This window comes from Chroicocephalus ridibundus, chromosome 4 (genome assembly GCF_963924245.1).
Source record: "Chroicocephalus ridibundus chromosome 4, bChrRid1.1, whole genome shotgun sequence".
NCBI classification, from domain to species: Eukaryota; Metazoa; Chordata; class Aves; order Charadriiformes; family Laridae; genus Chroicocephalus; species Chroicocephalus ridibundus.
In genome coordinates, this window is record NC_086287.1 from 93,026,801 (window position 1) to 93,045,913 (window position 19,113).

General features: G+C 50.5%; 1 protein-coding gene across 1 annotated transcript in view; it reads right to left on the minus strand.

Moving 5' to 3' along the window:
• Window positions 1–10,275: 10,275 nt before the first annotated feature.
• The window catches only part of SLC7A5 (solute carrier family 7 member 5), a 43,467-nt gene continuing 34,629 nt past the window's right edge, over window positions 10,276–19,113 (minus strand). Inside the window, exons 9-10 of the mRNA XM_063334795.1 lie at window positions 18,471–18,648; window positions 10,276–16,685 (exon numbers count right to left, since the gene is read on the minus strand). Of these exons, the coding sequence (XP_063190865.1) occupies window positions 16,630–16,685; window positions 18,471–18,648 (234 nt within the window). The 3' untranslated portion in view covers window positions 10,276–16,629. The remainder of the gene's footprint in view (window positions 16,686–18,470; window positions 18,649–19,113) is intronic.

Here is a 19,113-nt window from a genome sequence, read left to right on the forward strand (position 1 = left end):
TGTAGAGGGCAATGAGGTCTCCCCTCAGCCTCCTCTTCTCCAAGCTAAACATGCCCAGCTCCCTCAGCCTCTCCTCATACGACCTGGTCTCCAGACCCCTCACCAGCCTGGTCGCTCTCCTCTGGACACGCTCCAGCGCCTCAATGTCCCTCTTGTACAGAGGGGCCCAGAACTGAACACAGCACTCGAGGTGAGGCCTCACCAGTGCTGAGTACAGAGGCACCATCACTTCCCTGCTCCTGCTGGCCACGCTATTCCTGATACAAGCCAGAATGCTGTGGCCTTCTTGGCCACCTGGGCACAAGGAGGGAGGGTAATCAGGGAGGGTAATGACAGGACAAGGAGTAATGGTTTTAAACTGAAAGATTTAGATTAAATATTAGGAAGAAATTCTTTACTGTGAGAGTGGTGAGGCACTGGAACAGGTTGCCCAGAGAAGTTGTAGATGCCCCATCCCTGGAGGTGTTCAAGGCCAGGCTGGATGGGGCTTTGAGCAGCCTGGTCTGGTGGGAGGTGTCCCTGCCCAGGGCAGGGGGATGGAACCAGATGATCTTTAAGGTCCCTTCCAACCCAAACCATTCTGCGATTCTATGATTCTGTAATACAATCGCCCTTTCCTGCTCTCCAGGTACAAAGTGACAGACCAGGACAGGCACCAGGAGGGAGAGCGGGACACTGGGGATGTATTTGTGCAATGCCAGCTGCAGAAGCTGCCCATTCCCTTCTGCTGCCTTCATGGACGGGCTCCTCCTGCTCACTTGTGGCACTGGGGGGTGCTGGTCCAGTAAAAGGGTACAGGTATTTCAAGACACCATGAAATAAAGATGCTGCGCAGCCCACACAGGGCAGTGAGTCCTTCTGTACCACACCGCTGGCGTGGGACATCCAGCAGAGAGGTCTGCCAGGAAGGTCATTTCTTCTGCACAGAGCTGTTAGCTCACGTGAGCCGTATTACAGCTTTTTATCAGTGGGAATCAGTACATATCGGACAAATAGGTAACAAAGCAAACGGGCGATGCTCTGAACTGCAGAGCAGCTACCAGGAGAGGCTGGCGGCTCTCCCCAGGCACAGACTTGCCTGGCGAAGGGCTCAGTTGGAGGCAGGCATGGGCCGGTGCTGGTGTTCCTCATTCCTACCAAATCCCTCACCTTTATCCACTGCACCTGGAGGGCAGCAGGGTTTGAACAAGCCGGTGGTTATTTGTTGGGGAGAGGCAGCAAGCCAAGCACTGCCTGCGCCCGAGGCCACGAGGGGAACCTCACCAAACCCAGTCGGGGAAAATCCTTTAGCTCCGGGTGGTAACTCCATCGGTCTAAACGCATGAGGAATTTCACCCCCACAGTGCAGGGAGCTGGGATTGGTTGGCCTTTGAACAGCAGTATTCAGAGCCCTTCACTTCCCAAGGTGCTGCAACCCAAACCGAAAGGTTGTGGCCCAATTCCTCCTGCCACCCCTCCGGGGTTATTGGTACAGGGGAGGATTGCCAGCTCCTCCGCCTGCCCCGCCACCAAACCATGCAGCTGGCAGGGAAGCTCTTCCCGACGTGCCTTTTGCTCTTTGATCTAATGCAGGATCAAAATCCCTTTTTCATTCCAGGTCAATTTTCCTCTTTGTCTCCAATTCCCCATCTCTTCCCAAGCCCTGGTTCCATCACACCTGGCTGGAGTTAACCAGCCTTGAGATTAATCTTGTCCTTTCATCTCCATGCAATTTTCTCGGAGGTGGATGAGGAGTTTCCCCCATGTCTGTGGTTTCTTTCCAACACAAGCCCCAAGAGGGTTTGAACATGTGGCCGCTGCGGGTTGCTGGTTGCAGCTCCCCATCCCGGCAGGGTTTTGGGGGTGAGGATGCAGCAGGTCAACCCTCGCAGCACTCACATCGATGCTTGGAGCAAACCGCCCCGAAACACCAACACAGCACTCGCCCCACCAGGATTTGCAGCAGGACCAGGACTGGTGCTCTGGGAGAGCGTGGCACACAAAGCAAGGTGTGCAGCTCCACAGAAAGGCTGGAATTCCTTTAATAAGGGCAAGGAAGATCAAATGAAAGCATCCTTCCCTGCCTAACCCCCTGCGTGAACCAACAGAGCTGGCTTCAGCATCCAAAAGCGCTCAGGCTGAAGCCTTTTTCCTAGCGCTCAGGCGGAGAACAGGCCACAACAAGCAGGTGGTTAAATCACCGACAGTTGCTGTAAATTGTGTTTCTGCCGGGGATCTTGTTCTGCAGCAAAACGGCCCATTTCTGAGACGCTGTTACAGCTCTACGCTGAGCCCCCTCATGGCTGCTGGGTTGAGCGTAAGGCTCCTTTCCTGCAAAAAAGAGCCTCCTGCGAGGAAGGAAGCAGAGCCCCCAGTTTCAAATCACAGAAGCATAGAATGGGTTGGGTTGGAAGGGACTTTAAAGATCATCTCGTTCCAAGCCCCCTGCCACAGGCAGGGACGCCTCCCCCCAGACCAGGTTGCTCAGTTTCGGGGGAAGACTGAGCAGAGCTCTGTCCCTGTGGGCTCCTTCCCACCCTGCAAAATGGCTCGAAATGACTGCGAAATGGCTTGAAATGGCTGTGAAATGGCTCCTGCCGTTTTCTTCTGATGCAACAACCCTTGGTAGGGTCTTGCATCAGACATGGAAGGGGCTGCGAGCCCATGGCCAGAACTAGGCGGGTGTAAAAGTCATTTTGCAGGCTTACTTTTCTGTGCTGAGGGCAGGGAAGAAATCCAGGTGGTATTTGACCCACATAGCAAGAAGAAAATCCCGTAGAGAATATTTTGCAACATTTTTGACTTTATCTCGTTTGACTTGGGTGCAGGAGGTTCTCTCAAATTTGGCTTAATGAGTAAAACGGACAAATGTGTTTGACCTTTGCTCAGCAGTGATAGCACCTGCTCAGAAACTCCACGGGGTTCTAGAAAAAAAGACAGACTATTTTTGCTTAAGTTTTCTATGTTTTAATTTAAAGTATTAATTTTAATTAAACATGGAAAATAATAATAATAATTTAAAAAAAAAGCTGGAGAGCTTTGAGGCTTTCTATCTAGGTAATGCCAGACTTCTGTTTTTTTCTAGAAAATATTAGTGGTATATGAAGAAAACAAATATGAACAAGTGACAAAAGGATTTTTCCATCCCCAAATGTTCCTTCTAAAGAAAAAAGGTGACCAGCAATAGTCATTCTTGGTTACTCAGAGGGTCTGATCGAGACTGGGATTATTGTGGCTTTAAATGGCTTTCTTCTAGGACCTGCTATTTTTATTTTGAAGCAATTATTTTCTCTACCTGAGGAAGGCCGGTCCAATTAGCAGCTCCTCAGCCCAGACCTTTCCTTGGGGCTGCTTTCTCAGGTTCCTGCTCTCTCCCAGTGCCCAGGCTGGCTGCAGCCAGCGCCGATTTCTGCAGTAATTGCACAACCCAACGCGTCACGTGAGAGCTTAAACTCTTTACATTGTGGAAAGCCGGGGCCTCTTTGAAAAGACTATTTCAAGCAGCTTTGTCAATCTGGGTATTTTATACTTTTTTTTTCCCCTAATGCAAACGCAACGTTGGCAAATGGCTAAATAACCATTTAGCAGGAGCAGCGCTGCGGACGGGCGGGCAGGCGGCAACGGCATCGTCAGGAGACTGCAGTTCCCAGCAGGGAGCTCAGCCTGGCACGAGCGTTCCCAGCCCTGCAAGTTCATCGGCACATCTGGAAAATCCTCTCAAGATCCCAACAACCAGCTGACTTCACGCGCGCAAGAAATAGTGAAACAGTGAAAAGGTTGCAATGCTCAGCGTGTCGGGCAGCTTGCGGTCACCGAAGTGTGTTCCCTTTGGGTCCCTGAGGCATACGGTGGCTCTTCCCTTGATCCAGCCAGCTCTCCCCAGCAGTGCCCACGTCCCAGCGACTTGCAGGCAGCTTCCACGGCTGCCAGTGCCTGGCAGCGGCGCAGGACAGGGGGGACTGCCAAGTCTGGGCATCCTTTTCAGTCCTTGGAGTAATGTCTGCAAACTGAGCTCCTCCTCGCACGTCTTTGGCTGACCAGATCTCCCCCGCGGCCCTACAACTGCCACCCCCCCCCCAGCTGCTGTTGATACAACCCCAAAACATTCAGCTTGATTTTCTCAAGATGTGGAAAGATTATATGTACTCTTGTTTTTATTATCTACGTGCGATTGGTCCGCTGACTTTTGTTTAATGTAAGCCAGGGCCAGCAGCAACCTCATTTCAAGTCCTTGCAGGCCCAAATGTGTTTTGCATATCCTTTATCCTTGCAGGGCTTCAGTCCCTATCGACTGAGCAGGAGCTTCGCCGCCCGCACTTCTCCTGGCAGAGGTAACGCGTTCCCTCCAGACAGTGGTTTGGGTTTTTTTTTTTCCTTTAACTAATCTGTAATCCTTGCAGCAACGCTGCTCTCAGGTAAAACATGCACCGGCACCTCCATGCGGCTCGTTACACCACAAAACCTCCCGAATACCTGAGATGCCCAGACCTGATTTATGAGCTCTGCAAAGCCAAAGGCTCGGAGGGATGAGCTCTCCCGCCCTTGCAGCACGCAGCGCTTACACAAGGTGAGGAGCTGCATGGGGAGAGGGGGGAGCCCGTGATTTTCCAGGGCAAGTTAGAGCAGAAATCGCCTCACGGACACCCAGAGCCAGGCTCCTGCAGACACCGACCAAAGCAGAAAACTGGTCCAAAGTGGAGAACACGCTCATGTTCCCACCGTGCAGTTATGCTTTTTGGGTTTGTACAGGCGTATTGCCACATCCTTAGAATTTGCTTATGGCACTTAGCGTGCACAGAGCTCTGTGCCTTTTATTTTTATTACTCATTTTTGTGATAATACTGTTGACTGCTCCGAAGGCTACGAGATTCATAACTTGATGCCGTTACAGACAGTACCTCATTTTCAGAAGTCTGGAGAGGTCTTTAATGATACCCTGCTCAAAGCTTGCTTTGGACTGTGCAAAGAGCCTGGCACAACGTGTAGACAGAAAACATGGTGCGGAGCACACATAAAGACCTTCTGCTGGTCTGCTCTGCCGTGGACAAATGCGTCCCTACCCACCGAAGCTGCTTTGCAACCTGTGCGTGTCCCTGCCGCTGCCGGCGATGTGGTCTAGCTCTGAAGGACACGGTGACAAGTGATGACAAGCCGTGCCGAGGAGCGTGGGGAGGAGGATGGGATCCTCGAGCTGGATCAGTTCAGTGCTTATTGCCCTGGCTGCAAAGGGACGGCGGGGAATCCGTTCCAAAAGGAGGTGTTGAAAAGAGCTCTTAATGCAAAAAAAGAGAATTGTTCTTCTTACACAATCTGTCATCCTGCCTGTTTCCGTTGTCTCAGTCCCTGTCCCTCTCCCCGGCATCCTTGCCTTGCTCAGCGCCTTGCCAGCTCCATCCAAACCGGGCTGCCGCTCGGCTCTGTGCCGGCCAACATCGCTGCCACGGCTCCCGGTGCTCGTGGTGGGTAATTGGATTGTGCTGAAAGGGCTTTCAGCTAACCCAAATCCGGGGACGAGCTCCCCAAGGCAGGTATTTAACAAGACCGAGGCAACAGGTACATTCTCTGCTCCGGCAAACCTTGCCTGCAAGCTGACTTTTTGGGGACAGGGTGGTGGCAGAGCTTTTCACGTGAGCACAAGCTGCCCTGCACGGTGGCCCCTGAAGGAGAGTGTCTGAAGGACAAGTTAGTTAAATGAGGAAAGAGAGGCTCAGGCAAGAGGAGCTGTTATTTCTTACTTCATAGAATCATAGAATCATAGAATCATAGGGTTGGAAGGGACCTCTGGAGATCATCTAGTCCAACCCCCCTGCCAGAGCAGGGTCACCTAGAGCAGGTTACACAGGAACACGTCCAGGTGGGTTTTGAATGTCTCCAGAGTTGGAGACTCCACCACCTCTCTGGGCAGCCTGTTCCAGTGCTCTGCCACCCTCAGGGTAAAGAAGTTCCTCCTCATGTTTAGGTGGAATTTCCTATGCTCAAGTTTGTGCCCATTGCCTCTTGTCCTGTCCCCGGGCACCACTGAAAAGAGCCTGGCCCCATCGTCCTGACACCCACCCTTTAAGTATTTATAAGCGTTGATAAGGTCACCCCTCAGACGTCTCTTTTCCAGACTGAAGAGACCCAAATCCCTCAGCCTTTCCTCATAAGAGAGGTGTTCCAGTCCCCTAATCATCTTTGTAGCCCTCCGCTGCACCCTTTCCAGCAGTTCCCCGTCCCTCTTGAACCGGGGAGCCGGTTCTCTGATCTTCCCTGATCTCCAATTCGATGTAGGGATCCAAATGTGGGTTTCTCTTTCTCGTCGTGCAGCTTGGATGAAGACCAGGGGAATTTCCAGCACTTACTGCCCCATCTGATTCAGGCAGCGCTTTTTATCCGTTCTTAGCAGGTGGGCAAGATCGTTCGCTGCTGGGGAAACTGAGGCACAGCCAGGCACAATGGAGGTTGGCTGGAGGAGACCCCAGATCTCCAGGTGTCCCCCCCCAACCACACCACTATCTCCTGTGCCATCCGTGCCCAGTGGGGGGGATGATGGTCTGAATAGGCAGAAAAATCGCGTATTCAGTAAATATGCGGGAAAAAAAAAACACCTTATAGTTGTCTGTAAAAAAATCCCTCTGTTATATTTCAAGGTCTGGTAATCAGGGGGGTGGAGGCATACTTTTGTTAAAGATCTACAACACCCGCTCTTCTCTCAATCCAGTGTCGCTGAGCTCTGACACCTTAAATAGGTCTCCAGCAAAATCAGGACAGACTGCCGTGTTCTCAAGAGATTCCTTTGTTTCGTGGCTTTTGTACAACCAGTGAAATATTAGCAACTTCTTTTTTTTTTTAAAGAAAAAAGACTCCCAAGCAGAACTTCCATTGCTTCAATATTAAGGGGACAATTTCGTTGTCGGGTGTATTTTGCTGCAAGGAAGGTTGTCAACATCAATTCTCCTTTTATTAAATTTCCTCATACCCGTATCTCATTCTTGGTGTATTAATTTACCTGCCTCAGAGGATCCCTTTATTGGTTCTATCCACAATTCCTCGTCAGCTCCTTGCTTTCGTTTACGTTTGCAGCCTTGAAGCAGTTCCCAGCCCGTGTCACACCCCACCCTTAGTGGCTTCTTCCCAACCCAAACATATTTAGTGCCTTTCATCTTTTGCACAAATCTTCAAATAAACAACTGGTCTATTGCTTTTTGCTGGGCTTGCCTCCAGTGTGCAGAGGCATTTCTATCTGCTGCTCCAAGGGCTCACCCTTCCTTGGTGGCAGACCCCCGCGCCTGTCTCCGTGCCACTCAAACACAGAGGCGCTCCTGCGTTTGGGGAGAAAAAAGTCATGGTTTTGGTTCAAGGGAGGAAAAACATCAGTCTCGCTGCCTGTGGGTCCTCCAGAAGGGCTGCGTTCCCATGCCTGGCCCCCCCGTCACCACTGCCACCTCCAGCCGTCGGGACAAAAGACCAGCAGCCACAAGACCGAAGCTGGGGAGATGGGTCTAGACAGCTTGGTGCTGCCTGGGGACCGCGCTGGCTCCACAGGTGGCTCCCACGCAGTGAGTCCTTCCCGGGCAAAGCCCAGCATGAAGCTTCCTCTACCACCGTGGGGCTTCCTCTGCCACCATGGATGAATGGACGTTCATCTGGAGATGAAGGGACGGCTGCCATGGCGGCACCAAAGGAAAGGACAACTTGGAGCGAGCCAAGAGCCAACACATGGCCAAAGGACCACCTCTCCAGCAGACATCAGTAATGATCTTTAAGGGAAAACTATGAAACATGAGGTCTGATCCCTTCCCAGGTTTGCCCTTCCAGCCACGGCCTCACAAGGGTAGTGCTCCGTGAGGCTGGGGCTGCACCCGGGCTCCTGCAGTTAACAACAAACCCTTTTATCTGAGCTTCTCCTGAACTTTAACGCACACATAAAAGTTGTCTCAACGACATCCCCTGACACTGAGCGCGTGATTAACTCTGCCGTGTGTGAAAAAACACTTCCTGCCTTTGTTTCGGGCCGTCCGCCTGAGCGCTCCCCCGGCGCTGGTGGGACGGAGTCCGAGCGCTCTCCCGGCCCCGCTCCTACAGCCCTGCAGCCCCCAGCCCCGCTGGGGTGGCCCGACCAGCCCAGCCCTCAGGACAGGCACATGGGGTGACACTACATAGCGTCATTGGATTTTTTCTTTTTCATTCTCACTTCCTAACACTTGTCTCATCTGCAGTTTTATTGCCCTGCCGGGAGATCCCTCGCCATAGTCAACTTTATATTTGATGAGCCTGAAAATGGTCATTCTCCAGGAGATTTTGCCACCCCCGTCCATCTCTTTTTCCAGATCGTGTGTGCTGGACTGGCCTGAACCAAGAAAAGATCCACATGCAAGCTCTGCAGACCACCTCCCTCCACTATTAACTACTTCTGCCAGTGTTTTGTCTCTCCCAAACTGAAATTCCTTCTTTCAAACCCCGTGGGAAGGTCAGTGAGAGATGAGCCTGCTGAAGACCAAGGCTACGGGGCACTGGAAGCTTGGCGGTCTGGGGAGGGCTGACCTCCCTGTACGAAAGCTGCGTGTTTCTCCCCGGGATGCTCTTCTCCATCTCTCTGCTCCCTTTATCCTCTGCAACAGCTTCTTGCAACCGGTCTGGGCTACTCCTGAAGCCAGTACCTGTACCAGCATCCCGTTTGCCACCTCCCATACCGCGGGCATCGCTGTGCGGCAGGTTGCACACACCTGCTGGTACCACTTAATCTGATCAGGGACCCTTTGCAGCTCTTGAAGGCCTCTGAATCCCACCGCTGGAGCTTTGCTCCGAAACACGATGCTTCATCTGGCAGCAATTCCTTGGGCCGTCTCCCTGTGAAGAAAGGCTCCAGCATGGGAACTTCTCCAAGCAAGCCTGTAGCAAACATGGATGCAAATAACTCATTTCGTCTCTGTGCTACTGCCTTATCTGTCTGCTAAAGCGCTTTGCAGCACAGCGTGGGGCCCTCTGCCTCTCTGGCCGGCTTCCTGCGGGCATCACAGCCCTTCTCCCACTTGTGAATGTACTGTTGACTTGTCTTATTGAGATTTTATATTTAATTTGCCAGAGCTTATTCTCTCCTCTGTTTTCCTTCTTTGGCCACAGCTGTCACTTTTTGAATGATCTCTTTTAAATCGCTAATGGCACAGGCTATTCTGCTGTTTAGCCATGCTGGCTTTTGGAGATGTTTTTTTTTAGATTACTCTAATTCCTCCACTAAGTGTCTCTAATGCCGTACCGGGGAGCCTCCGTGTCTCATCGCACACATTATCCTTTTAACTGCATTCTCATTTCTGCACCTTTAACTTCTTCCCTTTTTTTTTTTTTTATTCCCTGTTTCTTTTATTCTATTATTCCTTTATTCCATCCTTATATTTAAAGTTAAATGTTACGGTGGTAGCTGGGTTGGGTTTGGTCTTGGAAGGATGTTGGGCTTGAGCATGTAACACTGCACCTTCTCTCTTCCAGTGTTACTTTCTGGAAGATTTATTCCGGAAGAGTAAATCAAGAATTGCCTCTTCCTTGTGAATTCTCTCATCGTTCAAGTGTCGGTTGACTGTAGCACCTAAAATTCGGTATGAAACTTGTGTATGACATCTATTCAGCCTATGCAGGCATCACTGAAGTCTCCCTTTACTACCGGGTTTTCTTCACAGCCTTCCTAAACTCCATTAGCATTTCATGGCCATTTCTTCCTCTTGGGAGCCGGGGGGGTTGTGTTAACAGAAGAGCCTCGGCACCATCTTCTCCTTTGGGAAGGAAAACTCTTGAGCTCTGCCCTCTGCACGCCCAAAAGTGCACATCCCCAAGCAACCCTCACACCTCCACCTTTCCGTGTGCCTGAGCATCCCCCTCCCGCTACCCAGGGCTCCTGCATCTCTCCCGCGTGGAAGGACACAGGGAAGAGGGATTGCAGCAGAGGATCCACTTTCCCCATATAAAGTTTGATACCTTCCTGCTGTTAAGACATTTTTTTTTTTGGCTGCAAGCTTTTCCCAGCAGCATGAGCAGCATCTCTGCCGTATCACCACGCAGATACACCCTGGGAACTGGGACGTCCGCCTTCTGCTCCCATCTCTTGCCCACAGCTCACCCACTTTCCCACACCCGTGGTTTTAACACAGGCAAAACCAGAAACGGTAACTAGAATTTTAAAAAGGAGGATGGTGATAGAGGAAGGGATGCCGTCGTTGCTTCGCTACGCTCCTAGATCCGTCTGTAAGAGGAACACTTGGAACCCCAGGGCTCGGGTGCTGGTGGACGTGGCATAAACACGGCAACAACCTTTTGCAAAATAAAACTTTCAGAGGCAAAGACCAGCAACAAGAGAGTTGTAATTCAGCTTTCTTTGTTAAAAAAAAACCAACAAAACAAAAACAACAACCCAAAACATAGAACAACCCAAACATTTAACAGATTTGTTAACCACAGACATAAAAGAATCAAGAAATACTAGAAAAAATACATTGCAGGAGACATCTTCTTTTACAAGGCAATTTGATTAAGTTACTACTGGCTGACCAGCACTCGATCAGTCGTGGAGTAGCTGTGTTGAGAGGAACACAAACGTTGTAAATAGACAGCGCTTACTGTAGAAGTATTAAGACTAAAAGATATTTACCCCTTAAAATAAATAGAATGTCATCTACAGCAACATTTAAATTAGTAAAATATTTTTAAAGCAACCAAATATAACAAAATTGTAAATCAGATCTAGATTTTCTTCTGTACGTTAAGATCCATTTTTTCTGTGTTTTTTTTAAAAAAAAAACCAACAAAAATATGAACTTTAGACGAAAGTTATCTCTGAAAAGTCAGATTATTCACTAGGAGTGAATTTCACCTTCCTTTTGTTCTGCGGGCCAGCGCAAGGTCCGGGTACCACTTAGAATTCTGCCGTTGCAAGGATTTAGGTGGGACGCGGACCTCACCCTGTCCTCTGAACAAGTCAGGATTTTTTTCCCTGGGTGTGAAATTCATCCCAGCGCGGGATACGCAGCCCGACCCCGCGGCACCACATCCCGCTGGCTGGGAGAGCATCCGAGCCGCTCGCAGAGCCCCTGCGCCGAGATGAACGTCACCCAGTGGGAATAATTTAGGCGTAGATATAAAGTCTCTTTTAGGCCATTTAAAAATTAATTCAGTTATCTAAAAAAATATTATTCTTTTTCCTCATTAACACTTCAACAGCTGGAGGAAGCAACACCCCTTCTCACGCAAGGAACAGGGGGCTAAAAGCAAAGAAATAATCCTCTGGACATCGGTTCCTTATGGGTGACCTAAGCCAAGCCACGTTTCCTACGTGCAGCTGAACGGCACTTGGCTTTGACTCCCAGCAGCATCCCGCACACCCCCACCCCAGCTGCCAGTTCCAGTTCAGACCGTGTAAACTGGGAAGAAACTTCTCAAGAACAGGCAAAACCAGCGTAAGGCTGGCCGGCCGTCACTCCTCAGGAAGCCACCAGAAATGGAGAGCCCCTTGAGCATCCCTCAAGGCCGAGGTCTCGCAGGATGCCCTGGCACGGGCAGGATCCCTGGCGGAGGCATGGGAGCAGATCCCCATCGCCGCAGGGAGCCGGCTGCCGCGCTCCCTGGTCGCCAGCCAAGTGCTCTGGGCCCAGCTGTGCCATCCTGTCCCGCGGCTGGAGACGCTCATGGGGTTCCCAGTGCCGGCACAAGGCTGCGATTCATTCCGTGGGGCTCTGCCGAGGTGGCGGCGCCGGCCAGCAGACTTCAGCGTGAGCCCCCGGGGGGAACCGGAGCCGTCTGGCCCCTGGGCTGCCCTTTCCCAAGCTCCAGTAGGAAGCTTTGTTCCAGCCCTTTCTCAATGGCCAACATCGCCTTCCCCTTTGATGGCATTAGAAACAGAGTTGTGCAACCGGTTGATGGAAAAGCTGGTGTCCCGCAGCCCCAAACAGCCAGTGTTGCGTAATGACAACATTTGGCTGTTTCCTCCTTTTGTTTTTTTTTTTGTTTTGTTGTTGTTTTTTTTTAAATTTTATTTTATTTATTTTTTATTGAAGCCCGAGAACACTGTAGCCTCGGCTGAAGGCACGGGTTCCTTCCCAGACTGCGAGGAAGCCTTCCCTGTGATTCCCCAGAGCCGGACCGGGACTCTGCCACCGCAAACCATCTCTCCGTGGTTGGGAAGTGGCGGCAGGGGGGAAGAGCAACGCCGCCGCCCCTCCAGGGCTCTGCATTCGGGGCAGACCCACAAGCAGACGAGCCCACGGAGAAGCCCAGTTTATTCCCCTGAGCCACCCACAGGGAGAGGGCTCGGAGAACAAAGCCGCTTCTTAGGAGTTTCAATCCAGTCGAAGGGTCTTTAAAGTTTGTTCAACAGCGGCAGAGTCCCTTTGAACTCAGTTTTCACAGGGGGTGCCGTTAAAAACAAAAGCGTGTTTACCAGAACACGGCAGCCAAGATAGAAAACACTGCAAATACTGCAGGAAGTTAATAATATTTTTAAAAAAAAAAAAAAAGGAAAAAAAAAAAAGAAAAATCCACCTAAGATGACTTAAATACCCCCTGTTTTTGGCGGGGAGCATTTTGCAGGGCTGAGCAGGGCTGGTTCCCCTCGCGGTCGGGAAGAAGGTTTCTCGTTTAGAGAGAGGAACCCAAGGGGCAAGGAAGCGCCTGCCCGCCGGCTCCTGCCCGCCCCTGCCCTACGGTTTAGCAGTCCCCGTGGGATGCTATTCCGTGAACACCCCTAACAACTCACTGCCTGGGAGGCTAAATACTTTAAAACAAGCTAAGAGGAGCGATAATTGAAAGGGGGGTTCAGTACAAGGACGGAGGGAGTACTGCGGCACAGCCGTCACTTGCAGAAATACGCAGCCACGGCTCCACGGTTGGACTCGAGGATCTTAAAGGTCTTTTCCAACCTAAATGATTCGATGATTGCACTGACACAACTGCTCTGGCTGTATCTGCAAAATACTGTCATATGAAATAGATTCACGCGGTACCTCGTTTAACTGTAGCTACTGTTTAGGAAAGCAAACTCGCAGTCGCTGCGGCCGTACGTGTCCTTTGCGGGAAGGGTTTCTGTCCCTTGGTGGTTCACAACAGGCATGACTGAGCGCGGGCTCAGAAGAGCACAAACAGACAGAGAAACAACAGAAAAATCCCACATCCAGTGCTGGGAACGATGAGAAAATTTCTGTGGAGTCTCCGTTGCTCCCCACGCCCTCCGTGACACATCTCATTCCACATTTGAGGAAAAGAAGCAGCAAGGAGGTCTTTCACGGGGAAGTATTCTCTCTTTTTCCATACCAAATTCCAGCTGAACACGACAAGCCCCCGAGGGCGGCAGACGCTGCTGGCTGCTGATCTGAGCTACAAGCTTTAGTGCCGATGCCGCTAGCAGCAGTTTCACCCACTGCAGTGAAAATTACTTTAGTTGTGTTTTCTTTATAAAACAAAATTCAGTTTTACCCCCCTCACTCATTCTCTCCCTAACCTCCAGGAAAAAAAAATAACCCAACCTTTTACAGCCATGTCACCAAGCTCTGGTGGAGGGCAACTATCGGGCTCAATGAATCGGGGATAAAAGAAATGAGATTTTTTGAAAGGTAAACTTTGAGATGTGAGCTGTGGCTGACCAAATTCAACATTTTTGTCATTCTGTGCTGGTACCTGGTTCAGTTTCTTCATATACCTCCAGCGCCGTGGAGACGCTGGCGAGATCACCACCAAACATACGGTATCAATGCCAGAGCCGGCAGGTTAGTACAAGAGAAAGATCTTTAGCAGCAAGTGAAGAATCACGAAAAATCATCAAGGGCAAGCAAGCGAGTTAAGGATTTAATTAAGATCAGTTAATTAATAATAATAAAAAAAAATATTTCTCAGTGTGACATCTCCTCTTTAAAACCAGTGTGAAAGGTTCACCAAGAGGATATCATGTAGCGATCGTCTTCATCACTGATGAAAGTCATTTAAAGATGTGTCCAAACCAAGCAACCCCCCACGCCTTTGGGAGACGCGGACCTATTTCTGAGCTCTCCGTGGCTTGGACTTGAGTGCTAATTTACGTTGGATTGAGCTGGCTGAGAGTTAAAATCCCTTTCCTTTGCATCACAAGTAATTCTGCTGGTACATATTAGCACTAAGAGCCCCTACGTTGAACCCAGGCCCTGCAGGAAACTGGCCCCGAGACCATTACAGCCAAAAAACTGCAGGCCAAGTGGAAGGTAACGGACCGAGGTTCTCTCTTGATGGTACAGGTCCAGCATAAGCAGCAATTTCCCATCACTCCCCTGCCAAAACATCTCAGCCTTCAGCTGGAAGAGGATTCACAAACATCGAGTTCAGATTTTATGGTTCACGACCTTATTTATGCAAATGTGTCTCCACCGGCACTGGATCTGAGATGCTCCAATTCATTGCACGTAGGTCCCTGAACAGCCAGGCACTGGCCATAACTTTGGGTTCTTCTGCACTGTAGATATACCCAAACCAGCTGCAACTCCCCACAGGTTAACTTAGCTCCAGGAGAGCTCAACACTAACGCGTGTGAAGTGGCACCTGCGCTGGCTTGGGTATCTCTACACCGCGCTGCCACGGAAGAAGCAACCTGACAGCAAAGGTTTTCAGCGTGATGATTGTCTCACCTATTCCTCCTGCACGGCCTCAAAGCAAAGACGCGTGGTTGGCGAAGCAATAGCAAAGAGCTGCACGCAGACGCTCGTTGACATAGCCACGGTCACTGTCACACACACTTGAACAGAAGCTGCCACCTGCTATGACAGACACACTTTTTTTTGCTAGAGAACTTCTTAGAAAGACAAAGCACGAGCTAGTACCATTGGTGTCCTTAATGCCTCTTCATCCAGAGTAACTCTACGCTAAGAGGAGAATCCAGCAGAAAGCATTAGCTCTTGGAGGATCCTGGCTTCCAAACAGCTTAGTTTACGAAAATATTGAGAAAAAGTAGTTCAACAACCCATTTGCACAAAGCACAAGCACAAAGATCTGTAACGGAGACTGAAGCAGCTCACTTGTGGCAAAAAGATGCTTTTGATTTCCAACTGACTATCACCTTGAGCGCAGAGGCATTATGAGCAAATTGTTCAAGAACTGCAGTCGTGTGACAAGGTGATGCTTTTGACCAAATGAAGCAACGTGTTCCTAAGAGGAGAGCTTTGATTACTCGGGAAGTAGGGGGAGTTTGGGTGGGCTCAGGGGATGGGACTGCAACACCCACGACAGCAAAACAAGCTTTCACGTGTGGATCGTGGTTTATGCTCAAAGACCACTCCCTGGGCGGGAGGATGTTGGTGAGGGACGTTGGCTTGCTGACCAAGCCAAACCTGATGCTGCAGTTTTGCACGAAGGAGGAACAGGCCCCCAGTCTCTGCTTCTCAGAGCAAAACAGACCATCTACAGCAGACCGAGATTAGAGCCAGGCTCCAGCCATCTGGGGACACCTGCCCCCTTCCACACCCCCAGACCCAGTTGGTCCCATCTCCACTGCACGTTCTAGAGGAGACACGGCATAACGAAGGGCACGGTGACAGGCGACGCACAGACCCCAGGGAACGAGCCACCCTTACTTTATCTTTGCAAGTGGTTTAGGGGCAAACATGAATCCCACCGAGGGCAACAAACAGGGCCATTTGGAGAGCACGATGTTGCTCGTCCTATGCTGGACAGCCTATCTACAGAAACACATGGAGTGAGCAAGCCACGGACTTGGCCTTCTGCTAATTGCAGTTCCCTGGGTTTATCAGGAGGAACTCCCCCCTCAGGCCTGCCCCTGCCCCAGTGCTAATTCACAGGGCCGCGGGATGGGCATTCTGGTGAAGAGCATCCCGGTGAAGGGCATCCCGGAGGACTGGCTCAATAGCAGGGAGATGGCTTGGATCTGACAGTTAAAAGCCAGGCAGTGGCAGGGGACCCCGAGTGCTCTTGTCAGGAACGCAATGAAAGTCAGACGAGGCCTCCCCACATCATTTCTCTGACACTAATTGTGCTCTGCCTTGTCTCACCTAAGTCACTGCCCGTGGACAGAGTCCAACGCGTCCAGCAGCACGTATTTCGGCATGAGTTTGTGTGTGTGTGAGCGTGTGAGCCAACATCAGCCAACCTCTGCTTCCCAACCACCCTCCCTTGACCAGGTAAGGCGGGTGGGCCAGGCTCAGGACCGCCCTGCGGCTCTGCGACAGTCCCAGCCCCAGACACAGGCACGTTTGTACGGCTGGCAACACTCAAACTGGGCTCATGAGCAGATCCCCCACCATCTGGGGGATCCCAGACCCCAACCAAGTGAGCCTGCACAGAGCTGAAGTGCAGCCCTCAGTATCACACACACACACACACACACACGCACGCAAGGCTGAGCGGACTCGCTGCTGCCGGACAGGCAGGACCCCTTTGGAGCTGCCGGCAGGAATTCCTCCTCCTGGCCCACGTTCGTACCAAGAAGTTCTCATCACAGGGTTTCTCATCTGCCAGGCTAAAGGGTGGTGCTGGAGGAGCTGGAGGAGGCAAGGCAGAGCGGCGGGGCATGGTGTCAGACACGAAGCAGCTCCGACGGGGCGTTCCAGTGCTTGGGTTTCATTTACGAGGGATCAGAAGCGTTTTCTCCTTGTGTCGTCTTAAAATAATATTGTGCGTTTCCTCAAGCTGAATGTCTCTGCTTTTTCCTGCTTAAGATTCTTGCGGAACCACTTCCATCAGTTTCTGGCACAGGACTGTTGCGGAGACTACGGGGAAGAAAGCGAAGTACAGGTCAGAGATTGCACACAGACAGCCCAACCCGTACCTTGATCTCAGTTCATGATATTCTGCCCCAAAAGGGCTGACCCATTTGCCTCCCCACCATGGTTCTGACCACGATTAGTCCAAATACAACTTAAGACTTGAAAGCAAATGAGCCGCGAGCTGCTCTCTGCTCACGCCCAGAACTTAAACACGTAACGCTGGCAGCTTTGCCGCTGCAGCGGGGATGCTGTACTGCCCCGAGAGAGGCTCCGGTACTTCGTGACGCCAGTTTCTAATTGCATGGTGATACGGTAACTACGTTTGGATGCCAGAACTGCAAGCAGCCAAAACCGAGTCAGGCACAATAGCAAGAATGGGCATAGAAAATATAAGCCTACGCTTTTACTTCCAATTTTGGCCCAGGACAAAACCAACTCAGCATACTGGACACCAGGCAGAGTCCACTGCCTTGCACGGAGCAGGTGAAGAGCAAAGGAAGCATTTCAGACGCAGGTTGGTACAGGAAAGGTGCTAAACTGAAGTAAGTTTATTTTTCCACCCGTTGGTTTTGGTGGTAGCAGCTTTCCGTTGCTTCGCTGTGTGTTTGGAGATCACAAGATGGTGTGGCCAGGTAAAGCTAACAGTAATTCTAACTACGCACAAAGTCAAACTAAGATCAGTTGGAGGTGATCAAATTATCTGCAATATATGAATATGCACCTGTGTTTAAAGTTCATATGTTTCTAACTGGGCATTTGCAGGATTATCATTCTGTGTTCCCAGAATATTTTCTATATTCTCCTTAGAAGCCTTTGGTGGCGGAAAACAATTAATATGGTAATTTGCCACCCAGGCGCTTCAAAAATGGCTTTTCCAGGAACTGAGCCTAATACTCGGAAAAAAAAGTGAGTGTGAGAGAGAGAGAGGAAAAAAAAAAAAAAGAATAACAAGAGCTGAGCACTGTTGAAAGCCTTTTTCTTCTTCATAAAAAGCATCCAGCTAAGGCTGGGCATTTCTTCTTGTCTGCTTTTCTAGGTCAGCCTGTTGTACGAGAGCTGGGAGGCAGATGGTAGAGTTTGGTTACTTGGACAACACGGATTGACTTTCTTGATTCAGTTGTTCGGGCAGAGGTTACCTGTGCCAAGCACAGCCTCTCCGTCCCTCCAGAACACACCGTGCCGTCGTGTCAGCCGTCCGAAAACCTTATGTGAGGGTACCTTAGAAATAAACCTCGTAAGAGACAATATCCAGGGGATTTTCCCTTCCCTCTTCTCTGCTGCCGCATTTTGATGCCAAGGAGAGCTTTGACTGGATCAGAAATGTTAGCGCTGGCTAAGCGATGGATTGGGACTAATTCCGAATTTTCAGCAGCCAAATTGAGGCCAACTGTGCTCAGACTGTAATGCTGTGACTTCTTTTCCCCTCCTACACCACTAAAAAGGGATTCTCTGCTGACAAAAGGCTTGACCCTGTGCTTTTACAGGAGGCAGAAGACAGGCAGCAACGTGCTCAGCGAATTATGCTCCACTGCGTAACAACAACCCGTTTGCCAAGATAAAAAAAAAAAACAAATTGTATTTGGCCCAAACTTTGCAATTATTGCAAGTCAGAGTGTGTTTTGGGTGCTCGGCAGATAAGGTAATCACCAGGTTAAAACTTGTTACCGTTAAGGAAGAACTGATCAGAGCCAAGACATTGGAAGGTTCCACTGGAGGAAGGAGAGCCAGTGCGACCAGCCGTAGCACGCTCCCCGGGAAGCTGCTGTTTTTAGAGCTGGTTATACTTACAGATGCCTTGGAGAACCCACTTGGGCTTGTTTTGCCACCAGACCCCGAAGAAGTAAACAGGGATCCCGCTGAAGATGATGGCAAAGCCAATCGCACATTCCTTTGGCGTCATCCAGAAGGAAACAGCAATGAGAAACAAGCAGGCCAGGATGAAGAAAATGGGCAGGCAGATGTTCACCTAAACAAGGACCCAAAGAACAGGTCAGAAGTTGTATCAGGCAACAGGGAACACCTTCCAGTGAATTTTGTCTAGCCATACAGCCCTGGGAGGGAAGGAATTCATATTCCACCGTGGACCCTATGTGGATAGTGCTCCTGTTTGTCCCAGAGCTCTGAACAAGGGGACCGTGACCTTGAACTGCCACAGGGAAGGTATCGAGCAACCCCTAACATGCACATTTAATACCAGCAAAACAAAGCAGGGAGACGTGGCTGGCCAAGACAGCGTAAACCTTTCTCAGCACCCATTTCTTTACCCCAATTCCACACTTGAATGATTCCTTATAAAAAACACCTGTACCGACAGCATCAAATGGACGACCGGGACGAGGGGACAGAGTGTATGCTCAGCAAGTTCGCTGATGATACCAAACTGGGTGGGGCGGCCGACACCCCAGAGGGCCGTGCTGCCATCCAGTGTGAC